General features: G+C 42.8%; 1 protein-coding gene across 2 annotated transcripts in view; it reads left to right on the top strand.

Moving 5' to 3' along the window:
* aplp1 (amyloid beta (A4) precursor-like protein 1) overlaps window positions 1-20,452 on the top strand; it is a 31,905-nt gene extending 11,453 nt beyond the window's left edge. Inside the window, exons 2-17 of one of the 2 annotated variants that reach the window (XM_041941934.1) lie at window positions 8,289-8,468; window positions 9,490-9,619; window positions 11,148-11,260; window positions 11,693-11,889; window positions 11,976-12,280; window positions 12,981-13,108; window positions 14,267-14,341; window positions 14,461-14,619; window positions 14,711-14,839; window positions 15,249-15,348; window positions 15,487-15,654; window positions 15,797-15,817; window positions 15,919-15,986; window positions 16,113-16,178; window positions 16,281-16,424; window positions 17,469-20,452. In XM_041941934.1, the coding sequence (XP_041797868.1) occupies window positions 8,289-8,468; window positions 9,490-9,619; window positions 11,148-11,260; window positions 11,693-11,889; window positions 11,976-12,280; window positions 12,981-13,108; window positions 14,267-14,341; window positions 14,461-14,619; window positions 14,711-14,839; window positions 15,249-15,348; window positions 15,487-15,654; window positions 15,797-15,817; window positions 15,919-15,986; window positions 16,113-16,178; window positions 16,281-16,424; window positions 17,469-17,567 (2,082 nt within the window). In that variant the 3' untranslated portion in view covers window positions 17,568-20,452. Of the gene's footprint in view, window positions 1-8,288; window positions 8,469-9,489; window positions 9,620-11,147; window positions 11,261-11,692; window positions 11,890-11,975; window positions 12,281-12,980; window positions 13,109-14,266; window positions 14,342-14,460; window positions 14,620-14,710; window positions 14,840-15,248; window positions 15,349-15,486; window positions 15,655-15,796; window positions 15,818-15,918; window positions 15,987-16,112; window positions 16,179-16,280; window positions 16,425-17,465 lie in introns of both variants that reach the window. The other variant, XM_041941932.1, reaches the window with a different exon arrangement.
* The last annotated feature ends 5,891 nt before the right edge of the window (window positions 20,453-26,343 follow it).

The raw sequence follows: 26,343 nt of genomic DNA, 5'->3' as shown, positions 1-26,343 counted from the left end.
AGGCGGTGGCATTGAGAGGATTGTGAAAATGACCAACGATGCTATGTGTTTTTGTCTTTTACTGGAGAGAAAACATGCACAGTGTGGCGTCATTATGGTGTGTGACTCAGAAGAAGCATTTGTTGAAATGTGGGTGGAACAGAGAGGGGACATTCAGCCTACTCTATGCAGCACAAGCATCAGAACCACCTGTCTCATTCTGAATATTGCTCAATACAGCCGTTCCATAGAATGGGGAACACAATGCATGACATCAGTTTTGTGTCTGTGGGAGTTTCCTGTTTTGTTCTTCTAATTGTGCTGGACATTTTTGATGAGTTTTACCACATAATCTGCTGAAAGGCAGGATGTTAAAAAAACAAGAAAAGCTGACAGGAAACAAAGCCTTAACAATATTGCCTGCACAATGGAAGTAAAAATTAAGGTGTGCGCATTGTGGAGGGCACTATAAAGAGAGAAAGAGAGAGGCAGGATGTGTGTGAATATATTTATCATGCATCACGTGAGTCCCAGCTGGGAAAGGTGAAGTTTCTCTTCCTGTCTGCATGGGGCTTCTGTTGAGTCTCATGGTGCTGTAGTATATCAGGGAAATCTGTATACAACTAAGTTAGTCCAGGAGGAGTTTGTGACCTTTACAGAAGAGAGAAAATAATCTCTTTCCTCTTCCCCAGCTGCAGTTGGGAAGATATAAATTAAAACCTTGGGTTATGCCACTCTGGTTTTATATATACAGACCCGAGTGGGCACAGCTCAGAGTAAATATACTCCTAAATAACCACAATCATGAAATGGTCGGCACAGCCAGCCTCCAGATCTATGGAGTCTCTTGCAGTGATGCCATCTGACGTGTATTTTAAGCTATACTTGAAATGAAATCAAATATTGGGAGCGAGCTGGTTTTGGCTGCTGTTTCAGACCTAGATGAACCCTGGTGATTATGGGGCCATCTGCTCCCAGTGTGCCCAGCTGGAGGCTGGACCGCTGTAATCTGGACCGATGATGCCTGACTTAGAGAAGGTCGTGATGTTTGCAAAATGCAGCCGAAAGCCTCTGTCATTACGGCAGTCAAGCATTGAAACGAGGCATTAAGTTTAGTGTTCAATAAGTAACTCCATACGTGGTTTATAGTAGGAAGCTATAGAACAATACATAAAAGACAGCGCAGTATTTTCCACTCTGCCCATCACTCTCTTCTGAATTGAAAATTAATGGCTTCAATTAGCTATTAGTCAGAGATGTATAATAATGAGTGTCAGTGTGCAGCGCTAACCTGCTCTATCCTCCTTTGTCCCCTCTGCACCGAGTCTGGCAGACTAATGTTGCTACTCTCTAATAAGTACATGCCACACCAGGAAGAGGCCTGATGGAGCCTATGAATAATTAACCAAGATGATTACAATGATGAATGCGCGCAAATCTATCTGGCCATTTAGCACCGGCCGAGGGAGGGAGGCCAAACAGCGGAGTGTCAGCCATTGTGTGAAATCTGTTAGGGCGGGAGAGGGAAACAAGGGGGATATCAAGGATAGGGCGGCTGAGGTGGATCGAGCACAGCCTTGAGAAAAAGTGGAGGGAGGGGCCCCCGGGAGCAGGAAGACACCCACTATTCAGCCATCTGTGCTGCAGAGAAGCACAAAGACAAGCTCAGGAACGCCTGTTTATGTGTATGTGTGTGTGTTTCAGACATGCATGGGCTATGTGTCGATGAGGCCTATTTGTATGTGGGTGTGTTCTCTACACGATTAATGGAAATTTGCCAGTGCACAATGTTGTACTGGGCTTTTCACACCAGAAATGACAAAGCTCGTTGTTTGCATGGTGTAAAGCTGATGGTTTGATCGCATGTATCACCAACATGTTTAATGGGATTTCTGTGGAAATTTGAAACTTGAAAGACGTAAACTAGGGCTGAATGATATGAAACGCATAAAAAAAATGACGATGATGTGATTTTTGCTGGGGTCTGTACCAAACAAGCACATTCCCGTATGGCTGGGACACCTCAGTAGCACCACAATGCTTCTGTTATAATGGCATGTTGTGACAAATTTCACCTTTGGATTTTGCACTTTGTCATATTGCAGTTTCGATGATATTTTGATCAATCGTCCAGGCCTCATGTAAACTCTAGCAACACTTGTAGCAGTGAGAACAAATGTGTAATGTACATATATGTTGCTGCCTGAACCTTTGATACTTCAATACCTCATGCACCTTGCAAGTAGGTGAAAGTGTGCCAGAAGCACTGCTTTAAATTCATAACCCTATAACCTCATATGTCAAATCACAACATAATAGACACGATTGGCAGGAATAAACTGATCCTGGAATTTTAGAAGTTGTTTAGTCTTTGTGATGTATGGTTGTTTGATGATATTGTCACTACATGGTGTATTTTAGTTAGAGGGGATATCCCAGATCCCTGTTGCTAAGTAGGGATTAGCTCCTCAGGGGTCTGATGTCTCCAGTTAATTATCAGGTGTCAAGCAAGCTGCCTATGAGAGAGTCTGTGTTTATGGAGTAGGTATTGTATTTTCAAGTTGATTTATGTAGCGCTTCATGCGCACGTATGCACAGATATACACGTGTACCTAACAAATAGGCACAGAGCATATACCTCAGATCATTTGGAGCATGTATGATTAGTATAGACGTAAAGAGCAAATGAATAACAGATCAATTAAACTGAAAGGAACATGAAAGGATAAAAATCACAGCGAATCACAACTGTATGTTCGGGAATGAGAAGGGATATCAAAGGTGTGACTGCGGTTATGTACGTGACGTGACATGTTGCTCCCTGCACAGCAGCACTAAAAGACTATGCATCCACTCGAAGCCTCTGATGCATTTATGACATGGTTCTCCACTGTAAGCCTGGCAGCAACTTATAAAAGGTGAAAAATGATGGGTGGGCTCCTCCTCTCCGCCTCAACTGCTCCGGCTTGCCTGCCAGGGCCAGGAGATTGCATCATTACAGAGGATGAAGTCATCCTGCAACATAAGGGTGGAACAGGTGCTAAAAAATTAATTAGAACAGGGCGGAAGACGCTGGCAGAACATGTAAATGTTCTGCCCCGACCCGAACTCAGCCCTGACCGACCGAACTATTTATGCTGCCGTTGTCGGCTCTTATTTTGAGTGCTTCACTCTGCAGCATAATTTCCTTTACTAGAGGAATATCTGTGAAAATATAATTAACCATTATTAGATCTGCATCAGCTGTTCCACAGCCTCTGTTCCAGTGCACAGTGTGTCTGTGTCTCTGTGGGATCACTTAGTTTCCTTGTGATGCTTTCTGTAATGGTGACTGTGGAGGCACACATGCGATCACATAGTGAAGGAGCACCGTTTGCATGCAGACGATATGGAGAAGCAGAGAGAGGTAGAATATCAAGGGAGCCGGCAGAGGCAAAGAACCTGGTGAAGAGGCACAAAGCCAATCGATGCTTAATATCACCAGGTCGTTATTAATGATGCAGCATACTCTGCAGTGGGGAGCTGCCAGGCTTCTGGGCTGTCTGCCTGTTCAGCCTCATCAGCACTAGGACGTGATATGTGGGACTCGGGTTGGTTGAACAGCGCTGCCTTACCAACCTCCCACCCCCCCCCCTCCATGCTTGCAAACTGTACTGTGCAGAGATGCTTCAGTACACCACAGTATACTCTCACTGAGACACGGACAGCAGCTCTGCAGCCTGTCCTTTACTGGAGAAGCATAATTGTTGACAGATTGTGAAGCGTTATTGCGAAGCCAACTGGATCAGTGTGCCTCATCTCCTGATGGAGACTGGGAATGTTCAGAGAGACTTAGACGTCCGCGCTCACACCGCAAGACCTCTAACACTCTGAAGTCCAATTTGGCATGAAAATGGAAATTGTGCACCACAGAGACACTGAAATGCTTTGACCGCATGTTTGTCAGTCTGAAGGGAATTTTAGCTATAAATTGTAAGTATAAAACATGGACGAAACTGCTAAATCAAGGCGCAACAATGCAATTCATTCACTGTAGCAAAAGCTATTTTTAGCTGTGGATAAAAGCCTAATCCTTCACAACAGAGGACTATTGTCTGTGTCTGTTTAATCTGTATCTAGTGAATACAGCAAGACCTCAAGGCGTTGTGGGAAAAACACATTTTACTCTTTGAATTTTTGTAAACATTACCTGTTTTGGCAAAGTTTTGGTTGAATTAAGAACAATATTAAAAAAGGCATAGCATATCTTCAAATGATGGTCAGTCAAATTATTGTGAATCATCTGCACTTGCAGGTATAAGTGCAGCGGAGGCTGATGGGAATGTCCTCAGTATTGCAGATGCATGTTGATAAAGCAACGTATAGGACAAATTCATAATTTGACGTGATGGTGCTACTAGAGGAAAGATCAGGGGAGTTATTGCAACACATTGTCTGGAAACCACAGATGTCTGTACCACATTTTATGGCAATCAGTCCAATAGTTGTTGAGATATTTCACTAAAAGCTAAAAATGTCAACCTTATGGTGGCGCGAAGAGGAAAAGTCACCGGAAAGTTGCCTTCATCCTCTGATCATGAATGTCTGACCAGCATTTTATGACAATCCATCCCATAGTGATCAAGTTACTTCAGGCTGGGTCGAGGTGGTCCAACACTGCTTGCATGTTTAACTGTATTATTTGTTGTTAACTGTCACCTTAGCAGAACTAGCTCTGTTTTGTCTCTGTTGGGTCTCTGGAGGAAATAAAGTAGGTGTGTGAAACAGAAATACGTGTGCAGACATTTTGGTGTCTTTTTGTTGCAAGCAGCAACCCACCCAGCTATGCATAACATCCCCGCTTTGTTTTCCTCTCTCATCCACAACCTCTGCAGCCCGTCCTCTCCAACTGACTGTTGTTATCAGGTAGACTCTGCTCTTGGTTGACTGGTTTGCCATTTAAACAAGATTAGCACCTTGGCAGATCCTCTCCACTGTCCCGCTGCACAGACGACAGCACATGGCACAGAAATATTTGTGCAGTCGTGTCCTTGCCGGGCTTTAGGTTGGATTTTGAGTTGTTTTGACAGAAATACCTCTGACATGTGATCCAGGGCTTAAGCATGATAGACACAATGCAATGAATTGAACGTATACGATTGTTAAGATTGTGATTAAACGTGACCAAATAAACAAAGCAGATGAAAACAGAAAGAAACAAGTGCAGTCAACGAAATCTTTGACTGGAATGAAATCTGACATCTGTCGTCATGCCCGGATTCAAGCGCAGTCTTGCCAGATGTTTCCCAGACTTTGTAGTTGTGTGTTATCTGATTACCCAAGCCAGTGTATATTTTTAAAAAAACAATGTCCACAATCTGACGAAACGGCATGACGCACTGTTAATAAAGCTGTCAAATTCCACAAAATAACTTTCTGTCCAACAACTGATGCCTCCTATAAGCAATCCCACCGTTTCTGGGTAAGAATAAAGAGGACTGATCCATACTGGCGACTGTTTCTGTTATTGCTGTGAGAATACAGTGACACAGTCCAATGAAACACCTACAGAGGCGCTGTGTGGCATTCACACAGCAGAGCAGAGTGGGTCCGTGTGACGTCAGCCACCGAGTGATGTTTATGTGATGCTGTCTGTAGTGGCAGCCAGCATGCGGAGAATCCAAACCGTGCTTCCTGCCGCCATGAAGGAGCAGGCCAACACAAATGTACATCTGAAAACTGTATTTCTTATTAGAGTTATCACGAGAGGGAGATCTAATCTGGTCCCAGATCAGACTGGAGATTGGATGTGCGGCCTTGCCGTGCTGGAGGTCGGGGCCTCGGGCTCCTGATGGACTACTATCGATTTGGGGGGAACGTGGCGATACAGTTGCAGTCGCTCAGCATTGATTTTCTGCAAGTGCAGTAGTGTAGAGCAGGCAGAATGAGAGAGCTGGACCAGGGGGAGCTGCCAGGTTATCTTCTCAAATATCCGGAAGTTTTTTTTTCTTCTTCTTCTTCTTCTTTTTTTTTTCTTAGTGGCACTGACCTTCCCAGAGTCAAAGAGATATATCTATTTAGACATTAGCTCAGCAGCTCCACTAGACAGATTGTTTCAGCAGCTTCAGCAGCGTTTTCTTGTGCTCATCCAACAATGCACTTAACCAATAAAAAGCACCAATCCAGCACAGTCGACAGCTAACACAGCCATTTAGTCCAGCAGTCGAACATTTCTTACTGTGAAACTAGACGTAAAAGTTGAAGGTAAACGTTTGTTATCTGCGAACTTACTAAAAATGCTACGTTTTCCAAAGCATATTGTGCTTATTTCTGATTCTGAGCGGCCATTGTTTCCCATTCATCTGTGGGGTGATCATTAACTAGCAGGGACTTGCTTTAGATGAATAATCCATCACAGCAGAGATGTGTCAAAGCCAAAACTTTAGAATTAGCTGAAGAACAGCATTGTTTTAAGGAGCAATTTTTGTCATGAGAAAATGTTCAACAAGAAAAGGGAAAAAAAAATACTATTATTACTATTTTGTCGCATTTAAAAATGAGTTGTGTTCAAAGCAGACAAGGATTTTTTCCAGAATAGATTGTGTAGTATGAGATATAGTTTCAGCTACAACTACCACATACAGATAAGTTCAGATCAAAACAAAAAACATCAAAACAAAATGAGCGTCGTGTTTACAGCCCACGACCCGGAAAGTGGTTTAGATAAAAAGGCTGTGATGATTTCCCGCCTCACGCTCCTTTGCCAGCCTGTGCTTCATATTCAGACAATATAGAAATGAAGTGAAAAAGCGGTGCCCTGTAAGGTTGTAAAAATGCATTCATAGATCCAACAAACTGGTGTGCTTTGGGAAACGGTCAGCAGTAATGAAAAGTGGATCTGTAATTTGTAAGAAATCTGCTAGGACATGCAGAAACACAAACTCCTCTTAGCGTAATTATAATGCACAGACTGCTCAGGGCTTATTATATTTATTGTACATTTACTCAAAGGGTTTTATATATTTATTTTATTCCATATGAATTTTAATTAGGACTTCAAACACTTGAGCTCCGGTCGGCCAAAGCAGGGCCTCCCTTTGATCAGGCGTCACTCTCCCAGATTTTTTCTCCTCCGTTTCTTCCCTTTGGGCAACTTCCTTCTAATTGGCTCAGCGTCGCTCGCCTTGTCTGTCGTCAGTGGGTCTGTCTCCCTGTCTGTCAGCGCAGATGAAAGGAGATGAGCTATACATAGGTGGCTCCGGGGTGCAGGATGCTTGTTTGATGAGTTTCGGGGTTGGACGGTACACATTATGGCATGTTCTCCACCATGAATGTTGGCGTCAAGCGATGCACAGAGAAACCCACATCTTTTGCTTGGGCTAAGTGAGTCTGACGGAGACCAGAGCGTGCACGGCTTTGGTAAACAACTCGTTTTTGCGCCAGAGATGGCTCAGACGTCCGGCAGAACGTGATATGCTTTCGTGCTTTCTCGTGATTCTGGAGAGCTCAGCGTGGTTTTGTTGTCTGAAAAATCTGCCTCTTAGAGTAGATGAAGTCCTTCTCTGTGCTGTTTATAGAGCTTTTTCCTCCCAGCACAACCCCTCCCCTCCTTTATTCCTCCCTGGGCTCTCTCTGTCTCTGTGCTGTGTGTTAATGTAGTGAAGTGGCCCATCGGTCAATGAGCTTGTATTAACACCTGACTCCGAGCCCTTGCTGCTGTTTGTTCCTCTATGTGGGGTCCCCCGGGCCCTCCCCCAGGCAGAGGCAACATATCCCGTGATCAATAACAACATCCTAGAAGGCCGCTGGAGGAGGGGAAGGAGGAGAGAAGGAACAATCTTTTACATACTCTTGTATATCTTTGCTACACACCTTCCTCTTCATCCACCCTCCTTTCCTTCTTTAGCCAGCTGTCAGCAAACAGGGAGCGTAGGCCACCAGTCGATAAGTCCGGCTTTTTATTGACTCTTTTCTCATTCGTTTCAGGGTGTTTTCAACAGTCTTCTGTGGGTCTTTCCTGAATTTTAGGTTTGCTGATATTCTCTTACAGCTTGCAGTTTGCAGTCAGTCCTCTTGTGCATTAGCTTCCTCTTCCTTTCTCTACATTCTTACTTCTCACTTTCGATCTTTCTCTCACTCTCAGGCTTACACTCTTAGTCTAATGTTGGATAGTGGCGGAGTGTGGTCTGCCCGCCCCAGATCAGCTTCAAACACAATGTTATGTGCCACTGTATTTCTCCTAACTCCTTCTCACCTCTCATGTGCCCCCCCCCCCCCCCCCCCCCCCCCCCCCCCCCCCACCCCCCCCCCCCCCTTTCTACGCTCTCTAGGCCCTGTCCATGACTGAGGTGAACGGGCCAGGCCCCCAGGTGGTGGAGCCGCAGATTGCCATGTTCTGTGGCCGTCAGCTCCTGCACATGAACCTACAGACTGGCCAGTGGGAACCGGATCCTCAGGGCCGCCAGGGCTGCTTCAAAGAGCCCAGCGAAATCCTGTCCTACTGTCAGGAGGTAGGGTCCCGGGCGTTGCAAGGGGGATCACATACACATGAACTGTAATGAACACCAGTCTGGATCAATACTTATAACGGCAGCATTATCTAACTCAGAATGACCTTTAATGGCGAAGCAGTCCGGAGCTGCTTTTGAAAAAATGCAGCACGACATCAACAAGACACTGTAGAAAAATGTAAGAAAATGAAGTAAAATTTCATACTCGTTTTCTTTAATTTGGTTTGTCTAACACCCATCCTATGAATCTATATATTTAACCATATATAGTAAAGTGATGGTGGCCTGTTGGAATATTTCAGTATTTCATTTCTGCCACCATCCACTTTTCCTCCTTTTGTTACCTGATATGTGTACTCATTAACATTTACTGTAATCAGTGGTACACATACTCCCCACACACTCCTCCTTCAAAAATATTTATTTGATGTAAAGGCAACCAAGCGCCATCTGGAGGTCAAAGTAGGCACAGCTGCGACAGAGAGCAGCTGAATGGACTGTAATGCGATTAGCTGACAGCAGTGTATCTGTGATGGCTTTTACACAAAAGCTTCCTTTTTTGCCTTGACATTTGTGAAGGAAGCATTTTAGTGCGCATTCAGACGCTGGGCCAGCTACATTTCTCTCTCTATTAAACCTCATTATGTGTTTGTGCTGCAAGTTATTGGCCTAGATTTTAAATTGAAGTAGTCAGATGTGAAATTGGAAGTACTGAAAGACAAGAATGTTCATTGACATGAAAGAATGATCTTCTGTATGCCATGTCTAATGTGGCTTCAGACAAAGGCCCTACACAGCTTCATGTAAGTGGTTAGAATATCTTGCATGACTCTTTTCCCTGTGCCCCCTTCTTCCCTGATCCTGCTACTTTTATTCTACCCCACCCAAACAATCCCCAAACCTTTTCTCTAACCAATCCTCCCCTGTCCGCCGCTGCTTCTGTCTTCAATCCCTTTTGTTCTATCCACCCACCTGTCTGTTTCTGTGTCTCTGTCATCTCTGTCTGTGCCCATACGTCCAGATATACCCAGCGCTTCCGATCTCCCATATAGAGGAGTCGAAAAGACCCGCCACCATCCACGCCTGGTGTAAGAAAGGCTGGGGCCACTGCCAGACACACCCCTTCATAGTCCTGCCCTACCGCTGTCTAGGTAAGAGCAACACCCCCACTACCATTAGATAATTACACTACCAAGAAAATGCAGAAAAAGTACCTCCTCGTGCCTTCTTATTCATCAAATGAAGATTTTTTTCAAGCATTTGGCCTTCATTTGATAGTGAAACAGAAAGGAGGAGGCAGGAAGATGACATGCAACAAACAGTATTTGCTGTCTTGCAGATAGTTAGATGAAATGATCGACACCATCCCCTCGTTTGTCTGTTAAACACGAAGCTACAGCCAGCAGCTGGTTAACTTAGCTTAGTACAGTGACTGGAAATTTTACATTGCAGTATTTGTAGGAATTAAACGAATAGTAACGCCTTACATCTCGTCTGTTTAGTGCTATCGATCATCTTATCTAACTCTCAGCGATAAAGCCCATAGGCGTATTTCTCAAGATGTTTTCACTTTCCTTGTGTCATTGCATGACTGTATTGGTTCATCCTGTTTTATGGTAATCAAAAACAGATCCTTTTGAGATGTCGGAGATTCCTTTAAAACACCACCATGGTTTGAGAACTGAAGCATCGTTTTTTAGTTGGAGTGAATATCAAAACTAAGCAGTTACATAACACACAGCATGCTGAATAAAACAGAGTGACACAAGCCATGATTCTGTGTCGAAGCAGAAAAATACTCCACTAATGCAGAAGCTAACAAGAGAAGCACGTATGACTTTGCATTGATTTCACTTCTGTCACTTCTGGCGTATCAAAACTCCCTTTGCATCACTTTCTCTAACACAAGGCAGGACGTGCAGTTCAGCAGGCACAAAGCACCATGTTACAGCTCAGCAGTGTTGCAGAGAGGCCGTGCCGGCTGTGAGCCACTAGGGGGGCAGATAGGCTAACAATGGATGATGGAATGAATGAATGAATGAATGAGTAATGCACAGTGAGTCACCCTGCATTCACGAAGCATCATGATCACTGTGCACAGCGCCGTAGAGCTGGCTCGAGCTTGTTTGATTTCTACTGTACTGCCTGTTGTGTGGGTGAACACTTCCCTTTGTGCATGAGCCCTAAAGAACATCGTGTGATGAACAGCAGCGCTGTATGAAGGTTTGAAATGAATGTAAAATGTACTCTATTGTACATACTGCATAACCTCTTCACCATTTCTGTATGGTTTATGGTATAAAACAAAGCAATAATCTGCATTTTTGGTCTCTGTAATGAATATTTTATACTCGCTTTAAGCAAAGCACGTTTTCACTTCATGTCCTGACTGTAGCTGCAGTTTGTCTGTTCAAAGTGCTTGCACATTACACATTTATGCTTTCTGTCAGTCCTAATTTATGCACCTCATCCCCATCTAACGACGCTGGCTCACCATCATCCTTCTCTTTCATGAACTCTATGTATCGTGCAGCCTGCCTTCATTCTTACGCTCTCTTTTTGTACAGTCATGCTTGAAGGTCCAGGTCAAACACAGTTCTACTTAAATCTCAAGTTTAGAGCCCTAACATGCTCCCACTGCTTATGCTATCCTCAACTTTTTCTTCAACCCCACTGCAGAGGGCGAGTACGTGAGAGAGGCCCTGCTGGTGCCCGACCGATGCCGTTTCCTCCACCAGGAGCAGATGGATGTGTGCAAGAGTTGTGCGTACTGGCACAACATCGCTAAGGAGGTGAGCGGGGCAGACGAATGGCAGTTGATTTTTTTAGACTGTTAAAGTTGCCGAATGGAGGTTAAAGCAGAAGGGTGATTTTTATGGGACTTTCCACTGTGTTCAACTTCTCTTTCACACATTTAAAACCTCTTGTGTAGCCAGCCCGAACAGCCATCGCAGACTAGACCAGACAAGTCTGCGCAGTGGTGTGTTGTGCATCACGTCATACTTCATCAGCACGCCTACATGAGGTGTTTGTTAAAGAGCAGAAAGGTTAAAGCTCTAACACTCCTTCAACTCTTTCTGTTTGGAGAAAAGGAACTCAGAATGCTGTTGCCTTATGTTAGATTTTAAAGTGTTTTGTGCAAATTTAAACATAATATTATTGATTTCAACCTCATTATACATTGTTTGTTTTTTTTTTTACTTTGTGGATTTTTTCCGTTGCAGGAATGTGCTGCAGACAATCTGGAGCTCCACAGCTACGGGATGCTGTTGCCATGTGGAGATCATTTCCGGGGGGTCGAGTATGTGTGCTGCCCAGGCCGGGGGAGCTCCAGCAGCGGTAAAGGAGAGACAGAGGAAAGAGACATCCCCGCCGGGCCTCAGACGCTCACATCCCAGACCAGCGGAAAACTCGGTTCTCTGTAAGATGATTCAGCTCGACCACCTGCAGACGCTGGAGGATGGCGGTTTGCGTCATCGGAGTAATGACTTGTCCATTTTTCCACAGCACCAAAGTGACAGCCCCCACGCCGAGCCCCTCTCCCGATACAGATGTGGACGAGGCGGATATGGAGGATGTGGATGACGAAGTGGTGGAGGAAGAGGAGGAGGAAGAAGAAGAAGAGGAGGAAGTTGATGAGGAGGAGGCTGAAGAAGAGGAAGAAGAGGAGGCAATAGCCGTGAAAGATCCAGAGGAGTATGAATACCCCATTGACTCGGGTCCCTACCAGACATCAGAGTATCTGGACTCCTTCTACTACGAGAAAAGCCACAAACCCACCATCTCCACACCTCTGATGAAGGGAGACGGCTGTGAGTGGGCCTCGTTTTTCCTGTTGATTGTTGCATCATGTGTAAAAAGTCATCAGTGATTGTTGAGTAGCTAAAAACTGCAGACATCGTCACTCCTGCTTTCTCAGTGTACGTCTCCTACCCTTTCCCAGCCTCTAACGCGGGGATAGCTCTGTTTTTCTTGTTTTTCTTTTCTTTTCAAACACCACACACGTACTTCCACGCTCGCCCACGTACCTCGTGCATGCGTGCGGTATCTGCGTGCCTCTGACATGCACACATGTGTGTCTTTCTAAATATATATGGGAGCTGTATTTGGTGCTTAAGTCACTGACACCCACAGTAACTCCCTGGCCTCTGCAAGGTTCATGCAAGCATGCACAAAAAATGGAGCAGTCGACCTCTTGGCTGAACTTGACTAAGAACAAAAACAGCATGGTAAACCATGATAGGGCTCACTGTCTCTGCGGGCAGCAGTGTAAGCAAAGGAAAAGCCAGAGCCTGTTCAATTCAAATAAGTATACAGTATACAATACAGTATACAATACAGTTATTGTCTTATAAGCAAAGTGTTGGACAAATTGATGTATATTTCCCTGATACTCTCTGATATTACCCAAATTCTCTCCAGCACACCCTGAGACACATTTTGACCAGGGCCCTTCATTAAACTACCGTCCGCTCGACAGTGTAACCTCTGCTTTCTGTCCCTCCCACCTAGTGACCACTGCTCGGCCCACAGATGGCGTCGATGTTTATTTTGAGAAGCCAGTGGATGATACTGAGCACGCCAACTTCCTGCGCGCCAAGACAGACCTGGAGGAGCGCAGAATGAAGCGCATCAATGAGGTGAGTTGCACGCGGCTGAGAACAGGCTGGAAGTGTTTTGGGCTGGCAGGTTGGAGAGTCTGGCAGGAGAACGGCAGGGATAGAGCGAAAAACAACTAAAAAGTGAACTGAGAGGTATGACCTAAAATCAGTCTATCATGGATGGTATACAGCATGTTCCCACGTCTAATTAATCCCTTTTTAATTTCAATAGAATGTGACGTCAATGCAGCACAAGACTCTGGAACAGTAATTTACTATCACTAAACTAGTAGTATGCTTGTGAGGCAGAGTTTCATACTCGATGGAAATCAAGAATTTATCACACTGCACATCTTGCTGTGTTGGCGTTTGTGTGCGTGTGTCTGTGTGTGTACCTTTGCCCACTATCTCAAATATGATTCTGTACAAGATGAAGTTTGTATTCCTTTGGGTTTTGGCTGCAGTATCATAAACCACACATACGGTGTTTCTGTCATTGCCATCAAGCCTTTTATATGAAAAAGGGCAACTCAGTAAGTCAGACAATGATGTTTGCATCATGGTTTTTCTCCTCTATGCCAAACATTCCTGGTAACAGCTTGCATGCTTTGTTTTGAGATGATAAAAGATGTTGTCAGCACAACTGTTGCCCCATTTTTTAAGGAATAGTTAAACATTTTTGGAAATACCCTTATTTGCTTCTTTGCTGACTTTGTGGTCTTGTCTTGTGCTGTGGCCTTGCAACCAGCACAGACTTCAGGAAGTCATTTCGCCCAGTGAAGAAAAAGTCTCAGCTCTCAATCCCCATTTTTACTCTTCGCACTTTGTGCAGATAGAACGCGTTAATAAGTCAGGTCCTGAGGTGCTGGTAGGTGGATTAGTGTAGACTACTTCTGAAATGAGCTGCGTGTGTTAGTTTCCTCATCTAACTCTCTGCAAGACAGCAAAGAGGTGACATTTCCCGAAATGTCAAAACTATTCTTTGAAGCCAAATGTCCAAGCTTTTAAAACCAAACCATGATCAGTGACACTGTGTTAACAGGTGCACCAGGTAACAGAGATATTCACACACACACACACACAGCTCTACAAACTCCACAGCTAACTCATTTAGCATGCCTGTATCAGTATGCTGTTTATACAGGTTATACTGTCAAACCCCATTTTGACTCGTATCACGTGTCTTCAATTCCTTAGATCATGAAGGAATGGGCAGAGGCAGACAACCAGTCAAAGAATCTTCCAAAGTCAGAGAGACAGGCCCTGAATGAAGTAAGTGGATTTGTCAGCCTGCTCTATTGCCTCTAATTCAATGGTTTAAATTCTCCTTTGGCATTATAGCACCAGTTTTACTCATCCTTACACCTGCTCCCTCCTCTTTCCTCTACCAGCACTTCCAGTCTGTGCTGCAAACACTGGAGGAACAGGTCGCCGGAGAGAGGCAGAGGCTGGTGGAGACTCATCTTGCCAGAGTGGAGGCCATTCTCAATAATAACCGCCGCCTGGCCCTGGAGAACTACCTGACGGCCGTGCAGTCTGAGCCCCCTCAGGTAAGACCATCGTGGCGTGCAGAGGAGCGTATGGATTAAGACTGCACCTTTATCTCACTGACTCTGTCCTTTCTACCACTTTGCCTTCCAGCCGGAGCGCGTGCTGCAGGCTCTGAAGCGATACATGGCCGCAGAGCAGAAGGACCGCAGACACACACTCAGGCATTACCAGCACATTGTGGCTGTCGACCCCCAGAAGGCCGAGCAGATGAAATTCCAGGTGTGTGTCCGAGAGCGTGCGAGGCGTGCCTCTTTTCGTACCTGTGCTTTTGAGATGCGGGTCTCCTTTTCTGCTGACCACGAAACGCACACGAAACACCGCGTGCTGAAGAGTTAGTACGTGCCACAGAAAAGTTGATCAATCCTGAGCTCACAGAGGTGAACCAGCCACCAAGCTTCTTTTCATTAAACTTAGATCAAAGCCAGGCTCTGCTGACTTCAAAAGCAGCTTTACACACATGAATCCATAAAAACATCTATCTGGACTTTCATTTTTCATGCTCTCAAGGAACCAAATTCACTGCTTCTCTTCTCACAGCTAAGAGCAGTTCAACACACGCTCATTGTTCGAACTCTGTTGGCCCTTTCTTGGTAAAAAATTAAGCAGAATGGATTTTTCGAATTTGCAGGTGTACACACATCTCCATGTTATTGAGGAGAGGATGAACCAGAGTCTTGCACTGTTGTACAAGGATCCTTCCTTGGCTGAGGAGCTGCACAATGATATCCGTAAGCTAAGTTTCCCATCATCATATAATCAGCTGTCTAATCTAACCTGTGTGTGTATTTTTATTGTCATCGGTGTTGTCCGATATCTGTTTAGATGACTTATGTGGGGTTTTTTTTCAATGTATGCGTCACCTGTAGAGGAGCTGGTCAAGGCAGAAAGAGGAGACATCAGCGAGCTCATGACCACCTCCTTCTCTGAGACCCGCACTACTGAGGAGCTTCTGCCGGCGGAGAGCGAGGAGGAAAAGGATGATGAAGAGGAAGAGGAGAGAGCCTTCCAGAACAGGCCTTATCCTCCCCGCATTGGTATGTATATATCCTCATGCCGCTCGTAGACACACCCACAAGTTCAACATCCTTAAGTCTGTTCTCATTGTGCGAGTCAAATGAACTTCTTCTCACAGGCTGCTGTTATTAATGGTACCTTTTCCCTATTTTTCCCCTACAGAGCTGCAGTCAAATAAGAAAGGTGAGCTGGTATTTTACTGGTTACAAAGGCTGCAGTTTTCTATTTCTTACTTGTGCTCGCAGCTAAGTGTTTTTTTTTTTCTATTTTGTCTCCCTCCTTAGTGTCTACAGTCGATGAATATGATTACACCACATCTGAGAGAGGCGCTACTTATGAATATGAGGAAAAGGTAAGATGATCGTCATCTGAAGGGCTGATAAACAACATGTTTAGACACAGAAATATGTGCTTTGTGCATGGATGGGATCTTTTCAACGTTTCTGTGTTCCAATATTTCCCTCTCTTTCTCTCTCAGATCAACACCTCTGTGGAGCTCAAGCAGGTCGTCAACAAGCCTCCCGAGATTGAGAGAGATGAACTGGTTAGAAATTAGCATGAATTCAAATTCAAATGACCTACTTCATTTTGTCCCCACACGTCTCCCTTGGTTAATGTCTCACCGTACATTTCTCTCTGTCCGTAGCAACCTGATGCATTGGAGACGTTTAACCGCGGCGCCATGGTGGGGTTGCTGGTGGTGGCCGTGGCGATTGCCATGGTGATGGTAATCAGCCTGCTGCTGGTGCGCAGGAAGCCATACGGCACTATCAGTCATGGCATCGTAGAGGTACGACCCCACATGGGCCTTTGATTTAAGCCAAAAGCAGTCTTAAAGCACCAAGATTATTTCCTCTCTCGCAAATGTAAATATGAAGTGACAGCCAGTTAGCTTCCAGTAGTTTAGCATAAAGACTGGAAATAGAGGGAAACAGCTTGTCTGGCTCTTCCCAAAGGTGAAATAATCCGCCTATCAGCACCAGGAGCAGCTGGCTGGCATCGAGCGGAGACTCCACGAATGTCCTGCTCTTGGCAAACAAGTAGTTTAGCACTTAAACGCCTGTGAAATGGTAAATTGACGTTTTTACACTTGACAGTTTTTCTACAGATTAAACAAATGGAATATTAGATTAGTGGCCATTGAGGTTTAGATGTGCTGGTAGTTTGATTTTGTTAAAATTCGGACAGAGTCATGCTAGCTGTTTCCCCATGGAAGATTCTGGCTCTAGCTACATACTTAGCAGTATCGATCTTTTCATGTATAAGCGTACTCCCAAAATGTCCAAGTATTCCTCTAAGAGGCAGTTCGTGATTAAGTATAGGGTGATGGTTTGAGATAATTTTATCTGAAGTTAAAGAGCTGGAGTATACCTCAAACACTCCTCTTCCTGTCATACGTCTATAAATGGCTTGCTGCCCTGCACGCCTGTTTGTTCTTATTTTCTATGCATGCAACCTCAGAACACCCAGTTCGCTTGCAGCTTTGTTTCTGTAACAAACTTTAACTAATCACCAATACTGAAATGTTTCAAAACTTTAACCTTCTTCTCACCTGGTGGACCTACTAAGAAAACCCAGATCACTTAATCAGAATTATGGCCTTCCAGTCATCACAAGCTTGCCAAGTGTACACCTGCTCTGACTGTCAGGACCTGTGCAGTGGTCAGGCTTTTGGGACAGGCACCACCGCCGCTCCTGTATCCATTCCCATCTGCCAGTCCCTGCTTACGCAGTCCATATTTGATAAACAATGTATTCAGTTGATGATGTGGTCCTTGCTCATGAATTTGTCTTTAGTGTGTAATAATTGGAGCCCTTGTGTGTCTCGCAGCAGGTCGACCCCATGCTGACACCAGAAGAACGACAGCTCAACAAAATGCAGAACCACGGCTACGAAAACCCTACCTATAAATTCTTTGAACAGATGAACTGAGGTACCGGGGCTGCCAACAAGTCATGCCCGCCCACTTGTTTTGTCCCCCCCACTCTTCCTTCCAGTGGTGTCCCAGCTGCACTCCCTTTGACGGATTTATGATGTGTCGCAAACATGAAGTAACTGAATAAGTACGGGGTACGTCCCGAACCCATTGTAAATGACCAACAACAACCATCATTACCCGAATGTGAATAATGAGAAACGATACAAACTCACATCACCTATTGTAATCTAATACTCCTCTTGGTTAGAGTCTGAGCATTGTTGTTTCCATTAGCGGTGCCACAGCGTTTCATAATCCTGAAAACATTCACCTCATAGACAGGAAAACCATCCCAGTGGCATGACTTGACCTATTGCCCCTCACTGGAAACTGAAGTTGAACGGTGCATAATGCTTTATAGTATTTATTTTTCAGTAGTAGCCTCTTTGTTCAAATTGTACCACAGTTAGATATGATGTATCTGTGTAGATGAGTGTGAGTGACAGCCTAGTTAAATTACGGGGTAATTCTCAATTTAAAAGCCACTCAGTGATACAAGGGCAATTACCAAGCTGATTGTCAGGCTAAGCTTACCTCCAAGAGCTGCCGTAACATTGGACAATACCGCTAATATTAAGACACGAACACTAGATGAAGATGTGGAGGTGTTTACTTTGAATGTGTGAGACATTTAGGCTTTAGTTTGAAACAAAGAAGGCCAAAAAAAGACCACACTAGTCGATACAGAGCAGCTGTGTGTGCTGGTGGTACAAAAAAAGAAAAATCACGTTTTTGACTTCTGAGAATGAAATTATTTGGCGAAATATACCAAATATTCCATTTAGCTAATTTAGTCAGTGATTGAGTTTATTTTATTTGTACTGCTACCTAAAGAACTGTAAAACAGAAAAATCAGAAGTCTGTTATTTTAATGAAAGCATGACAACTTGGTGTATGATGCTGCTGTACTTATTTGTGTTGTTCTTGTCATTGCTTTTGAAAAGTCGGAAATGTCACCGTTCAAAATGGACACTGTAAATAACGTAAGAAATACATACTAGGTGTAGACATTTCTATGATTAATTTGCATTGATGTAATGGAATAATACATAAAAATAGTACATTGTGCTGTTACGAGAAGGAGAAACATTTTCCTAACATGGCTGATTGAAAACGGACTGTTGTAAAAACCAGCACAAGACAACGACACAGTAACTTCTTTCTGAATGTATTTAAGGTAGGCGTTGAGATTTCATCTTCTTTTCAGTAACGCATCATTCCCCTCGTAGACCGAGTAGTGACATCCAGCAGACAGACTACATGCCTGATGCCCTTCTCATCACTTCCTGTAGCAGCCTGTTCATTTTCACATTTGGCAGGTGTGTATCAGAGCAGAGGAACGTAAAGCTTAGGCGTGCAAAGAGGCCACCGCGAAAGTAATGTGAAGTGTCAGTGTATGTAGTAAGTCCTGAAAACAGACCGCACTCAGGCTTGAGAGCAGTAAAACATGCGGTATGTCTTTAAATCTGCCACTTTGACAAATTTGGACTGAACAACATTGAATATTTGTACTCTACAGATGCTATATTTAAGTTACCCTCCTCATAAATAGCTTTTCACTGAATGACTCATTGTAGTTTGTCATATTTATGATCAACATGCTACCCTGTATAGGTAAGTAAAAAAGGGGTTGCCCCTTTTTTCCGGCTGATTGTTAACTGCTTAGTGTGTCACGGTTGATTTCCACTTAATTCTATCAGACCATCTTGGTTGAGGAAAATAACATTGTGGGATGTTGCTCTTTGTTTGTCAGTCTTGAACTATATGCTATAGTATAGATAATCCATACCAAAATCAGTTCATATTTTATTTATTTCTCACTGGTTGAAGTTTTCTCTAAACACCTGCTTTTGTCCCTTCAGAGGAAACATTGTTTACTTATAACTTGTGTTTTCTTTCTTTCTTTCTTCTTTGTTTTTTGTGAAGTTTGCTTTGAAATAAGCAAATGCGTTTATGATTTAGCATTAATCTTCAGTTTCGTTCGTTAGGCAGGTTAATTGCAGGTTGCGGTTGTGTTATGACAGGTGAAGAGAAGTCATAGCCCTTGTATAATTTGTACAGCTACGTTAGTGAATGAAAACGTTGTATGTTCACAGTTTAAGTCAGTTGATCTTGTAATGATACTACTGAAACCATAGATGAGAATAAGCTTGCCTGTGTTTCCCAAACCACTGAAGGTTTCCTACCAGCATTTAGCAGACTTAGAATGGTGTATACTGTAGTTACTCAAATCACATTTGTACGTACGTCCTCTGTCAAATTCTAGACTTCTTTGTTGGTCTGTCCCCTTTACTTCCCGACGAATATAAACAATGTTATTGAGATTTTAATTGCTGCATTATTGCCTTTTACAATGCTGTGTTTTGGATGTAATTATTCTGTATTTTTTATTTATATGTAATAATCAGTTGGATCAAGGGTCATACTTTTCACCTGTAATGTAATTTTAGAGGCTTGTGAGATAAAATGTTGACAAGTTTGTAACGTTCAGAAATGTGAAATAGAGACGGACATATGGCCTCTGCCTAATTGACAAGCAGTGGCACTAAGCACAAGTAAAACCAAATGACTTAATTTGGGTACAGGTTGCTAAATGTTAGACATTGATTCTGTCTGACTGACTTCAATTATACTGCATTGATTCAAGGGATGTTGATAGCATCACTGAGAGAGAGCTGTTCTCCATTTTCATTCAGACCTTTAACCAAAGACATGCTCCACAAACAAGCAGACAGATATTCCAATTTGGCAAAATGTTCTCTGTTGTGTAACTGTATCTGCAAGCAATCTGAGAAATTAAAACTGGTCAAGCTAATTAACAGTGTAATAAAAAATGAATGACCCATAAACTACTGTGTGCGCTTGTTGAATCACTTCTGAAACATGCAGAGTTTTTCTCTCTGACTGACAGCATGTGCTCATCATTCGGAAACTTCATCCAGTCATCCACCTCCCAAATGCAACATGCAGGAGACAGCGAATTGACCGTGATGTAACCTGTGTAAATGAACACTATGATGTAAAGAGGGGAAAAACCATCTGACTTACACTGGAAAATTCATTTTTTTTTCTCCTCCTGCATACCCTCAGTGAATTTCTTAGGAAAATGAAACCTAAAGTACACACATTTGTCTGTGCTACATTGCAATTACATTGCAACACATCAATACACTACAGGTACATCACTGAGTGGAGTCCCTACATAGGTTTACCTCAGTGCACAAGATGTGATTTGGCAGCAGTAATGATGTTTAAGTATGAAATTCAAGCCATGAAAAGCAAACATTGACGTAATTTCATCCATTCGATGGTAAAACTTTCTAAAAGATAAGAATCTAAACCAAGATGAATGTACGGCACTAGATAAGGTTTTCTCTCAGTTCTCAGTATGGAGTTTCAGTGACTCCTTAAGCCACAGTGTCAAAATTGCAGTTTACTTCCTTTGTCAGGAAAAGCAACATGTGATGCATATCACCTCATTAACCTCAAAGAAACGGAAGAAGCACAATAAATGTCTCAATGAATGAGGTTTCTTGTTTTTTGAAAATTTGAAATTGCGTGTATTAGCTAGCGGGGCTAAAGCATTTCATTTCCATTAGAAATCTAAAAGCAATGAGAATTACTGTTTATAACCTCCTCGTCATTGTAACATAACTGATTAGAGTTTTCCTTTGAACTTCAATGTAGGGCAATGAGTAATGATATGCTTGAGCTGTGATGTTTGTGTCAACTACCTTATACCTCTAAGCAAATGACTGCTTTAAATCAAATTGTAGTGCTTTACTTAATGTTGTGATCAGCATTAATAGTCATCATTACCTCTAAAACCAACTGATAAATGCCTTGACACAGTTCCCAAGCACCTGACAGTCAGAAGTGTGGGTAGGCCTCATACTTCCTTCACCCACAATTTACGTAGAAGTGTCAAGCCCCAGCCCCTAGCCCTGCACAGGTTCACTTCTTCCAAACCACAACACTGACGGGTAGTCCTCCTTACCCAGATTACTGTGAAAAGCCTCTGTGGCCGTACAGTGACAGTTTGTCATTGATGCCTCCAGCGCACATCAGTCATCTTGTTAGTGATTCCTCTGAAGTCGACTGCTCACATACCGCCACTGTGGTAACTCATATTAACCCAGACTTTTATCGCATCGCAGCCTGAGCGTGCGTTTTGTTTAGCTCAGTAACACTTTGATTCATTCAACAAAACAATATGAAACCCCTCGGTCCGGAGAGATTTAAAAGCTCTTGGTAGGCAGATCAAAGGGGTTATCACACAAATTGTGCACTTGACAAATTAAAAGAGCGTCATGTGAGGTATGTGGGTGGTGAAGGTCACATTAATGCAGAATGTGCATAGATGAGCATTTACTTTAAATACCCCACACAGTTCGACACCTCACTGAGTCAGCATTGATGCTGGTAGGGTGTTGTTGATTGTTAAACTGACGGTCGGGGGGATAGCAGGTGCTGAGGAGTGGGGTGTGGGGGGCGCTGACAGTCTTGATATTACTGGTAGGTGAAGCCCTGTGCATCAGCTCTGGCTGTCTCCTTCGCATATAGCACAAGCTGACATTTAAGTGTTGGTATAATGCTAATTTCCTTGAGAGGAATAGATGAGATCAGACTGTCCAGTGGTTTGAGCAGCACTTAACGATAACTGTTTTCACAGACAAAGGTATGCACAGCAGCCCCAGACATCAGCATATACAGTACCTATGCTCCTACACATGCACACACCCACACGCACATGCAGTACACACAGATTAAGTTATCATGGATGGTCAGCTGTACATTACAAGAAGCTTGTATAGCTGGTGGGGGAAAAACACTTCAAATCCACTCAAAATGGAATAATAACTCCAAGAAATGTCACTGTTGCTCTGCTGCTAATGCATCAACATGGCAAACCTGCTATCACAGCATTTGCAACGAAACCACATTGGGTTTTACACTATATTAAATTCATAGAGGTGACAAACAGTGGTGGAAGAATATTTATAAGTAAAAGAGGCAAGAGCGCAGTGTAAAAACAAAAGTGATCCATTAAAGATGCAGAGGTTTAAGCGTCAAAATATACTTCAAGGAAAGCAAGTGAAAGTACTCATCCTGCAGAATGTAAAGTAAAGAGTCCAGTGTAATATTTGCAGAATGTGTCCTGATGCAATAAGCAGGACATTCTTGAAAAAGACGTCACCTAGACTGCAGCGTATGTTGCTCCAGAACCTGAACGTACCGTTCACGTAAACAGATACGCAAGTTAGCCTGACGGACACGACATCCATGATTTCCAAAACCAATCTGAAATGTGGACTCATCAGACCACAGCACACTTTTCCGTCTGGCGTCAGTCCATCTCAGACGAGCTCGGGTCAGAGAAGTTCTTTCTTTCTCACATTTGTAGTTGCAGCAAAGAACTGTGTTTACCAACAATGGTTTTCTGAATTCAGAAAAAAGCATGTCTTGATAAAAAAAATTCTGAACTTCATGAGGTAAAACATTAAATATATTGTCTTTGTACTGTTTTCAATCGATTAAAAGTCAAAAAGGTTTAGCAAGCTATTACATTCTGTTTTATTCATTCTTAACACAGAGTCCCAAGTTTCTTGGAATTGTGGTTGTAGCTAATTCAGTCAATGTTTGAGAACAAGCTTTATCAATATTAGATCGCTTTTCACAGATGCAATTCTAATGTAATGGCCTGATTTAAGAGCATAATGTTGACAGTTGCTGAAAACTGTAAAACTTGAAGCATTAGTACCTCCTGATCAATCACACACACACACACACACACACACACATATATATATGTATATGTATATATGTGTGTGTGTGTGTGTGTGTGTATATATGTATATATATACATGTATGTATATATATACATATATGTATATATATGTATATATGTGTATATATATATACATATATGTATACACACACACACACACACACACACACATATATATATATATATACATATATGGAACAAGGACAACAAAAAGGAAGTCAGACGCTATATATGTATATATATATATACACACACACACACACACACATATATATATATATATATATATATATATATAAAGAAGCCTGCAGAAAACTGCAGTTACTGAAACCTGAGCAATCTTATCTTATTTCCAGCATGCTTGAAAGATTGCAACCTGTCTGATAACATCTGGTTGTTTTAACTGGGTTTTACATGTTCATTAGATTATCACTTTTTTGAAACTACATGTAACTGGCCAATTTCCTCCTTCACACTAGTCAGTCTGACCAACCTGAGCACAGCTTTTATTTTGGTCAACCTTAGCCTGCGTGATATTAACTCAGATAAACTCTGTAAATTTGCCATTCATTTTTTCAGCTATGCCGATGACACTCAATATATACATTACATCAAAATCCAACAACAGACATCAAAACATATCTTGTTGCATTGTTATTAATTGACTCATAACTGTATTGATTAATTATTCAGCTTAAGTCAAATATCAAAGACATAGTTAAAATTGAATTTCATTAGCTTCACAGTTTCAGTCAGGATAATCAACAGAAAATGCTTTTACTGTCTGAAGATAACATTGATAAAATTCGAACAGAAAAGCTGCTTTTTGAATCTTCCACGATTAGCAATAACATTTTACCACATAACACTGTGCTACCAACCCTCTGCTGCTCCCCAGTTCTTAGCAGCTGTGACTTCAAAGGGCTTTTACCATGTGATATTACATGGGCTTACACTCTCTCCTGTTAATCAGATGTCATTGCATCAGAAATGCTGCCATCTGTTCTCCTATTGCAATTTACCAGCAACAGTCTACCCCAGCTGTTGAAAAGGAAAGTGCAGAGAGCAGTTTGGGCTAATTGTGTTGATTATCTAGTTTTTGTTTCAGTTTGTAAGCAACATTCATTTCACAATGAAAACATGTATAAATGTGCTAAATATGCCTATATCTCTATTTATGAGGTCTTCTGCTTACCTGTTTGCTGTTTCTTTGGGCTTTTAAAAAGTTATAAAATTAAAAAGTTCCATGAATGCACACTGCTTATTTCATTTCTTGCTTGGGGCCTCCTTTTTGGCCACTTGGGGCAGAGGAACTTCACAGCAACCTACATAACCCAGCAACATTGAGATTCATTTGGAGTTGTGTTTTTGGCGACATGATGAATCTAAGTCCAGCATTCACTCTCCTTTTACCTCTGTTTTGGTCTCCACCGACTCCTGAGGGAAACATCTGGCTCTAGCACCTAAATGCTCCATTACATTCACAAGCTACTCGCTAACTTTGTCTGTCAGATGGATTATACAAAGTTACCAAGTTTTCCAAATGATTGTACAGGATAAATCAGTGCCATTAAGTAAGATTATTTTCTCAGTCAATGACTACATTAGATCACATTATACTAACTAGAGGGGCGCTCGGAGAGACCAGAGCTATAGTCTAGTCATCTGTGATATGCACATCTGCGAGGTTAGGCCATGTGACAGTTGTACCGTTTCTCCCATGAAACCATTGTCCCCGAGTGCTCCGTAACATCTGCTTTCTGTATGTCTTTGAGCAGCCACATGTGTGTAACAGGATTAGCCCTGCATGTGGATTTGTGATATGGAGTCATCAGATTTCTACAATTGGCTGTTTTGAACATTACTACCATCTACTGGATTCTAGGACATATGGCATTTATTCTGTCAAATATCTTGCAATGTTAACAAAAGTGAAAAAAAAATTGTGTATCCACCCTGTGATGCAGTCCAAAATGTATTCTTCCTTGGTCCATGCTACAGCCTTCCACCAAGTTTCACTGGACTCAGGCCAGTAGTCTTTCCGTAATCCTGCTGACAGACAAACAAACCAAAAATCCGAACCAAACCCATAACCTCCTGGGAGAGGTAATAAACCATTTTTTAAAACAGATTTTTCAGCGGTTAAGTTGTTGATCAGTGAACCAACTGTTTTGATGGTGGTGCCTCAGACTTGAACACAGCTCACCATGTTTGTGTGAGTAAGAGAAGCCATTGAGAGATGGGCTTCAACTATTGAATTCCTGTGGCTCTGATGTACGACAGACATTAGTGCAGATGCACTAGAAGAGTGCACTCAGGACAGTGGAGATCTCCAGCGTACAGTCAAGATGGGGGTGAAGACAACAAAAACAAGGATTCATACATCTCGTGCCATGCCTAATGTTAGTGAATCATAACGTATTACATACGGAATTATCCTGTAGATGCTCCGGTTCAAGATGAGGCTCTTTCTATTGATCTCAGTTTTTGAGGCATGACAAAGGCCAGAATCTGGTCTGCGACAGACTGGGTGAGCCTTGCTTTTAGCGTGAAGAGCCAGCAGTCAATGGCCATATAAAACAGAGCAGTTGGTAAAATAGGTTTTCCAAAAATTGTGAATCACTGCAACCATGAGGTCCTTGAGCATAGAGTCATAAATGTGCTCAAGAAATATCAGACAGACGGGTCCAAGAGTACACAAGAGTAGGTGGCGCACACACGGACATGACCAAATGCATGATTCCATCCACGCATCCAGTTTGAGAGCGAGTTTAAATATGCTGTTCTCACTACTTGATAATAAATGATCTAAAGGTGTCATAATGTACTCAACCATCAAGGTCTGTTAAACTGACCAGCTCTCTACAGTTGATCTATTTTTACAGGTTTTGACACCAAGGCCTGACATTTCTATTTCAAGGGAGCAGGTTTCAGTGAAGCCC

The sequence above is a fragment of the Chelmon rostratus genome, chromosome 8, assembly GCF_017976325.1.
Source record: "Chelmon rostratus isolate fCheRos1 chromosome 8, fCheRos1.pri, whole genome shotgun sequence".
In the NCBI taxonomy this organism is placed as follows: Eukaryota; Metazoa; Chordata; class Actinopteri; order Chaetodontiformes; family Chaetodontidae; genus Chelmon; species Chelmon rostratus.
This window is presented reverse-complemented; position numbering and strand designations above follow the sequence as displayed.